The 7963-nt window shown below is 39.8% G+C and overlaps 1 protein-coding gene across 1 annotated transcript; it reads left to right on the top strand.

Annotated features, from left to right (window-relative positions):
* Nucleotides 1-2340: 2340 nt before the first annotated feature.
* Nucleotides 2341-6581, top strand: LOC148040020 (pentatricopeptide repeat-containing protein At2g39620-like). Its single transcript, XM_087662893.1, has 3 exons — nucleotides 2341-2488; nucleotides 2748-2887; nucleotides 3075-6581. The coding sequence occupies exons 1-3, from the start codon at nucleotides 2341-2343 to the stop codon at nucleotides 6579-6581; spliced, it is 3795 nt and encodes a 1264-aa protein (XP_087519019.1).
* The last annotated feature ends 1382 nt before the right edge of the window (nucleotides 6582-7963 follow it).

The following is a 7963-nucleotide window of genomic DNA, read 5'->3' as shown; positions in this document are numbered from 1 at the left end:
AAAACTTACTAATCTAAACAAATAAACATGACCGTAAACAAAACAAAACAAACTAATATCATGTAACTAACTAAACTAAACTAACTAACTAACTAAATTAAACTAACTAATCTAATAAGCTAATGTATCTAACTAAACTAACCAATAGTAAAAAACTTAAGCTAACGTATCTAACTAAACTAACCAACAGTAAAAAAAATTACTAAACTAAACCAACTAAACTAACTTACTATTTAACTAACTAACTTACTATTTAAAGTTAACTCCTAGTTTACTATCTAACTAAACTAATCTATACTACATCCACAAAGAAAATAACTAATTAGCTTACTAATTAAGTATCTCACTAAACTTACTAAATAATAAAAATAATTAAAACTTACTAAATAAGTATCTCACTAAACTAACTAACTAACCTAAAATTAAACAACTAACTAAACTAAACTAACCAATCAATCTAACTAAACTATCCAATAGATAATAAACAAAATAAACTAATCTAATGCAACCAACAAAGTTAAACCAACATAAAAAGCTAACTAGCTAACTAATCTAAATTAAACCGACTAACTAATTTAAACTAACTAATCTAATAACTAAAGTAAACCAACTAAACTAACTTACTATTTAACTAACTAACTTACTATTTAAAGTTAACTCCCAGTTAACTATCTCACTAAACTAAACAATCAATAAACTAGAACATAAAGTAAATCAAATCAAACAAAAAATTGGAATAACTAAATAAACTAACTAAACTAAACTAACTTATCATTCTCTAACCCTAAACTTTAAAGTAAACTAAACTAAAACAAAGGATTAAACTAACCCTAAACTTTATCTACTAACCAACTAAACTAAACTAACTAAACTAACTTATAATTTAAAGTAAACTAAAACAAAAAAAATAAACTAACCCTAAACAACTATATGTACTAACTTACTAACTTACTAATCTAATCAACTAACCACAAACAATTAAAACCTACTAACTTACTAAACCAAAACAACAAAATTAAACCAACCGTAAACTAAACTAAATTAAACTAACTAATCTAATGTAACTAACTAAACTAACTAACATAAAAACTTACTAATCTAAATAAATAAACACGAAAAAAAAACACACACACACACACACCCCCTACGAACGAGAAAATACTCTCTCTCTCTCTCTCTATCTCTCTCTAACTATATATATTAAGTAACTACTATATCTATTACTACCTAACTAACTATCTATTACTAACTAACTAACTATATATTACTAACTAACTATAACTCTCTCTCTCTCTCTCTCTCTCTCTCTCTCAAACATACTATAATATTTTGGCATTAATGTTAGTTAATGTATTTGCGATGCCTATGAGAGAGAGAGAGAGAGGTGACACCTATGAAAGAGAGAGAGAGAGGAGATGCGTCCGGATGAGAGAGAGAGAGAGCCTCTCTCTCTCTCTCTCCGCGTTCTACCATATGTGGAGCAGGTCCCCGTCGGCCCAGACCAACAGCAGCACAGAACGCCTCGTCGTCCGACCAGCCTCGTCGTCCGACCAGCAGCAGCAGCATGGGCCTCACGGGGGGCGACTAGCAGTAGCAGCACAGGCCTCCTCTGCCTTTGCCACCTATCGGATTCTCCACCAGGAGCGTGCCCCCTCGCCTCTCGTCCCCACAAGCACGGGCCTCTCTCTCTCTCTCTCTGTGCATTAACCAAAAGCACCCTCTGATGAGAGATCCCCCTTGCCTCCCTGCATTAACCCACAAGCACGCGACCCTCTCTCTCTCTCTCGATTGCGCATCTCTCTGACGGCAAATGACGAGACACTGTGGCCCTGCGCGGAGAGAGAGAGAGAGAGAGAGAGAGAGAGAGAGAGAGAGAGAGAGAAGACTGACCTGCCTGCCTGCTCCTGTGTCTTGTTTGGCTCCTGCTGCCCGTGAGAGAGAGTGAGAGTGAGAGCGAGAGGAGAAGGTGGTGGAAAGAGATCACGTTTCTCTCTGTCCCCAATCATGTGACATAAATGGCCACTTACGTTTTCTTCTGCCTCCAATCATGTGAGCAACTAATGCCACTTTGGTTTGGTTTGGAAATTAGGTTCGGGGGCACCATGGTGCTTCGACACTTTCCTGAACCTGTAGCTCAAATAATCTATACTTTCCCGTTCCCGAACTTGTAGCTCAAATAATAATATAGTAAGATTTCCCGTTCCCGAACCTGTAGCTCAAATAATAATATAGTATAGATGCTAAACAGAATGGGAAGTTTAGCATGCATGCCAAGGGCACTGGGCAGAGTGTGGACGACAGTTATGTCGGAAATCCATATGCAGTTCTTTGATACATGCAATGGTCCTCATTCCGACAGCGTTTCTGCAACACGTGAGACTATTAACTGGAAATGGTACAGAATACAATTCTATGCCGTTAACTGGAAATGATACAGAGTATACTCCTATGCAGGACTTCTGTCGTTTGCCAGCACGGAATTGGGCAAGTACTGGACAAATGCGAAACCTCCTCCTTTTGCCCCATGAGGGAAAGGGGTAGAAATTCAGGTCAATGACTGAGTGAAATGTGAGCGTAATTCAAGCTATTCGCCAGCCAATGCTTGATGTTGGCGACTGTATATACTATCTATGGAGTAATAGGGCAGAGTGTCAAGTATATGCCTATGAACCTTTCAAAGGAGCGAACCAGGTCACAGAGCAGGTGTTCCTGCTTCTGTGTTCATCTGTTTGAATCTAATGGATAAGGGATGCTGGGGATAGAGGAGCAGCTTTCTTTACCCAACATGAGGAGAAAGGTATATGTGATTGGGCAGTTGAAGGAGCTCGATGAGCAAGTGATTCAAAGGCCTTTTGTTAATCCGAAATGTTGGCCTGCCGAAATTCTGGTCAATGCGACTGAGTGGAGTGGTAGCATAATTCACGCTATATGCCTCATGTTGGCCCCTGTATATATTATCTATGAAACAACCGGTTAGAGATCAAGTATCTGCCTTTGTACCTCCTTAAAGAACTAACCAGGTCATAAATCCACAACTGGAGCTGTGCATGTGGGCCTGCTTCTGTGTTCATTAGTTTGAATCTACTGTACAAGGGATGCTGAGGATGGAGGAGCAGCTTTCCTTATTGGAACTCCAGAATGACCTCCCTTCAATGGACAGTCTTATGTCCATTCTACAGCAATGCAGGGTTGAGAAGAATCCAGCATATGCTTCTTTTGTGAGTATGCACATACACAAAAATGGACTTGAGTCTCACAAAGTTCTTGGGAACCATTTGGTTCCCATGCTCGTAGAAAGCGGACTTGGCTCTACTGCCAAGCAAGTTTTTCACAGGCTGGTCCAGCGAAGTGAGCATTCTTGGACTTCTCTTCTGCAAGGGCACATTGAATCTGGTGATGTACAAGGTGCTCTCACTTTGTTCCAAGAGATGCAAGCAGATTCTGTCCATCCTAGCCCATTTACAATTCAGGCACTATTGCAGGCTTGCACAAAGCTGAATTTTGTTGATATTGGCCAGAAGCTGCATGTGGATGTGGTCAATGAGGGGTTTGAGAAGAATGTTTTTGTTTGTACTCGGCTGGTAGATATGTATGCCAAATGTGGTCTCTTTGGGGAAGCACATGCAGTCATGGATGAGTTGCCTTACCAGGATGCTGTAATGTGGACAACTCTGCTTGCAGAATATGTGGAGCATGGACTTGCTGAGGGAGCACTAAAGTGCTTGGCAGAGATGCAACTCCAGGGTATATTTATTGATGGTGTCACCTATGTCTGTAGCTTGAAAGCCTGTGCTAAGATAGGAGCCATGGATAGTGGTCGGGAATTACATAATGAAATCACAAAACAGGGCTTTGAAAAAGATCTATATATTGGCAATACACTGGTGGATATGTATGCAAAGTGTGGGTCATTGGTAGAAGCACTTGAAGTATTTGATGAACTTCCAACTCGAGATGTGGTCTCATGGAATGCTTTGGTTGCACGATACGTTGACCATGGTCTAGAGGATGAGGCATTAGAAACATTGCAATGGATGAAGATGGATGGTGTTTCACCAAATGTGGTTACCTTCATTTCTTCTTTGCAATGTTGCTCTACCATGGGAACAACAGATGGGGTTCTAGGTGTACATTGTGAGATTGTGAAACACGGGTTTGAAAGGGATCAGTATGTTATCAATAGTGTGATTGATGCGTATGCTCAATGTGGATCATTTGCAGAAGCACAGGATGCGTATGATGACCTACCAGTTAAAAATGTAGTTGCTTGGACTGCACTGATTGCAGGTTTTGTCAGAAATGGCCTGAGTGAGAAAACTTTGGATTATTTTAATGCCATGCAGATGCAAGATTATGCTTCGCTGGATGGTGCCTCATTTGTCTGCATTTTAAAAGCTTGTGGTAGCATGAGAGCTTTAGATGAGGGAAAAAAAGCCCATACTTTGATTGTGAAGGAAGGATGTGAAAAAGATTCTGTGGTGGGTAATGCCTTGATTGATATGTATATGAAATGTGGTTCACTTGAAGATGCACAGGATGCATTTGATGATTTGATAGTTAAATCTGTAGTCTCATGGAACATATTAGTAGCAGGCTATGCTGAGGAGGGACTTTTTAAGGAAGCACTCGATTTGTTTGGAAAGATGATAAAAAGTGGTCTCTCTCCTGATGCTACTACTTACATATCCATTTTAAAATGTTGTGGAAGCATATGCGCCAAAGGTAGGGGCCAAGGTTTCCATGCTGAAATTGCTATTGAGGGGCTTGAAAGAAATCTTGGTGTTGCCAGTAGCTTGATAGACATGTATGTGAAATGTGGACTGCTTCTAGAAGCGCATCAGGTGTTGGATGACCTGCCAGTCAGAAATGTTGTCTGCTGGACTGCACTTATCTCTGGGTATGCTGAACATGGACTTGCAAAGGAAGCTTTAGAGTGTTTTGATAAGATGCAACTGGAGGGTGTGGGTTCAAACATAATTACACATATCTGTGTGCTAAAAGTATGCAGCATATCAGGAAACATGCAGAAGGTGCATGCCACACATGCAGAGGTTGTCAAGGAAGAGCTCGAGAGCGATCCCTTCATAGTCAACAGTCTGGTGAACGTGTATGCCAAAATGGGTTCAATTCTAGAAGCGTGGTATGTGTTTGACAGCTCAACCATCCAAGATGTTGTCTTGTGGAATGCTCTGATTACTGGGTACATGGAACAGGGCCTGAATGAGGAAGTGCTAAACTGTCTTAAGCAAATGCAGGTTGAGAGTGTACCTTTTAATGATGTCACTTATGTGTGTAGTTTGAAAGTTGGTGGGAGGTTAGGGTCTTTAGGCTGGGTTCAAGAAGCACATACAGAAATTGTAAAAGAAGGCTTTTTGCAAGATGAATTTGTTGCCAATGCACTGGTAGATGCTTATGCAAGAGCTGGCTTATTTGCAGAAGCTGAGAGATTGCATAATGATCTGGCAGTTAAAACAGTTGTCTCGTGGAATGCATTAATCACAGGGTATTGTCAACATGGGCAGTGTGGAAGAGCACTGGACTGTTTTGATCAGATGCTGTTAAAAGGAATATTTCCAGATTCTTGCACATTTATTTGCAGTTTAGGGACATGCACCACAATGGGAGCCATAGCTAAGGGCCAAGAAATTCACATGCAGATCATTAAAGAAGGGTTTGATTTGGATCCTTTGGTTGTCAATGCTTTGGTTAATTTATACCTGAAATGTGGCTTCATTGAGGAAGCGCGAGACATTTTTGATGAACAACCAGTCAAAGAAACTGGCCTGTGGAATACACTGATTTCAGGGCATGTTGAAGATGGACTTCCTGAGTTAGCTTTAGATCTTCTTTCAGAGATGGAGGTGGAGGGTACGTATCCAAATGCAGTCACAAGAATTTGTATCTTAAAAGCTTGTGGCAGTGCTGGAGCATTAGGCAGAGGTCAAGATTTGCATGCTGATATTGTTAAGGATGGGTTTGAACAGGAGGAGTTGGTCGGAAATGCTTTGGTAATTATGTATGCCAAATGTGGCTCACTCAGTGATGCACTCTCAATTTTTGATGATCTGTTAGTGCGAGATGTGGTATCATGGACTGCAGTTATCTCAGGATATGCTTGTCAAGGAGAGGCTACAGTAGTCTTAAAGTTGTTTGAAAGCATGAAACATGAAGGCATAAAACCTGATGGAATCATGTTTCTTAATGTGCTCTCAGTATGTAGCCATGCTGGCCTTATAAAGCAAGGCTGGGCATGCTTTGAGACTCTTTGTCAAAGCTATGGCTTTGCAAAATCTGTTGAGCATTACAACTGTATGCTTGATCTCATGTGTCGAGCGGGCCAACTTAGTGAAGCTTTTGCAATGCTGAAGAGTCTACAACTAACTTCTGAATCTGTTGCATGGAATACAATTTTAGGGGCTTGTCAAAAGTGGGGTGATGTGGATCTTGGTAAGCAAATTTTTAATTTTGTAATGTTGGATATAGATGAGATTGATCCCACAGCTGCATATGTTTTGATGTCCAACGTCTATGCGAACTCAAACATTTGGGAAGGTCTTGTCAACATAGATTCATCAGAATAGTAATACAACACCAAAACTGTGCTGAGCAAATCTTTAAAAGATCAGTATGCCTGCTGAGCACAAGACCAATGAGGACTTTGGTGCATGCCATGTGTTTGGGCTTAGAGTACAGCAATTAAGTATATCATACCACTAGCAAGTCTATAATTAAAAGGTTTCAGCATACACAGATGAGTATAAATGGACACGATCATTGCTAGAAGATTGCATCAACCTGGAAGAGTACTTTATTCCCTGTATATGTGATTGAGAATTGTGATCTGGTGGCTGTAGGTCTGACTATTAACAACTTTAAATTTTCAGGTTTACAAGGAGCCCATGCTATGTAAATGATACTGTAGTTGCTTATAGGAAATTTACACTCCACTTCACTTAGAAATGGGTTTCCTCTTTGTAATGTTTTGGATACACGGTAAATGGAATCCCGTGCATTCTTAGTTTTTGGAGAGTCATAAACATGCAGAAGCAAGAGTTCCTTGCTCTATAAAAGTACGGATTATAGTCTTTTTGGGGCCCAACTACTAATTATATGCATCAAAGAATGATGCTTCTCTGTCCCCAAAATATTGATACATCTTTCCACACCCACTTTACCCTACCCTGGAATATTTCAAGATACTAACAATCTCCCACTTGTACAGAGCTCCAAAATTGTGATTTTTTATATTTACACTTCATTATTTACTTGTTTAATAATGTTCGGTTACCTACATGCTACTCTCCCTTCTCCCCTTCTACATACATGGTGCACATAAAAGGGGGTCAAATAAGTATACACTTAGCTAAAGTGAGGCATAAACAACTGGAAAGAAGTCATAGTGCCTCTCATATTCATTTTTCTAATGAACTATTTGACCTTCTACAGTTTTCAATCTTGTCTCAAATCCCCATCTCCACCAGTCTTTCATATCTCATGCTTTCATACTTTACCCAAGGCACTCATTGCATCATATGGATATATAGACCAGAATTGTGAAAACCTAGGAATATGCATACCCAGTTGAGGTGTGAGATTAATAGTGCTAGGGTGCCTAAAGGCACGATCTAATAATTCTTCAATATTCTCAATGTATGTGAAATTACCAATTATTGTCAGTTTATTAAACCATCCAAGCATTGAGTAGAGAACACCCTTAAGAACCAAATTGGCCTAGTTTAGCATATCATGAGCATTTAACATGGAATGGTAGAATAGCAACTTACTTTCGATGGCATTGCTTACCTTGTGTGATTTCTTCTTTCAACATGTCTTATGTCTAATGGTACTCCCGTTTAGGAATTTAGGTGGCACACAATTGAAGGTGTAAATGATAGCTCCATACAGAGGGGACCCATTGATAGTTGCACTGGATATAAGTCTCAACAAACTCCAACATATGATA

This window comes from Lygodium microphyllum, chromosome 2 (genome assembly GCF_053477565.2).
Source record: "Lygodium microphyllum isolate KBCC chromosome 2, Lygodium_microphyllum_v1.1.10, whole genome shotgun sequence".
NCBI classification, from domain to species: domain Eukaryota; kingdom Viridiplantae; phylum Streptophyta; class Polypodiopsida; order Schizaeales; family Lygodiaceae; genus Lygodium; species Lygodium microphyllum.
The sequence above is the reverse complement of the archived record's forward strand: the minus strand, read 5'-3'. Positions and strand labels throughout refer to the sequence as shown.

Coding starts and splice junctions, on each gene's coding strand:
- LOC148040020 (XM_087662893.1), top strand. CDS start 2,341: ATGGTCCTCATTCCGACAGCGTTTCTGCAACACGTGAGACTATTAACT. Junction 2,489..2,747: donor GCCAGCACGGAATTGGGCAA/GTACTGGACAAA, acceptor CTAATGGATAAG/GGATGCTGGGGATAGAGGAG. Junction 2,888..3,074: donor GTTGGCCTGCCGAAATTCTG/GTCAATGCGACT, acceptor TGTGTTCATTAG/TTTGAATCTACTGTACAAGG.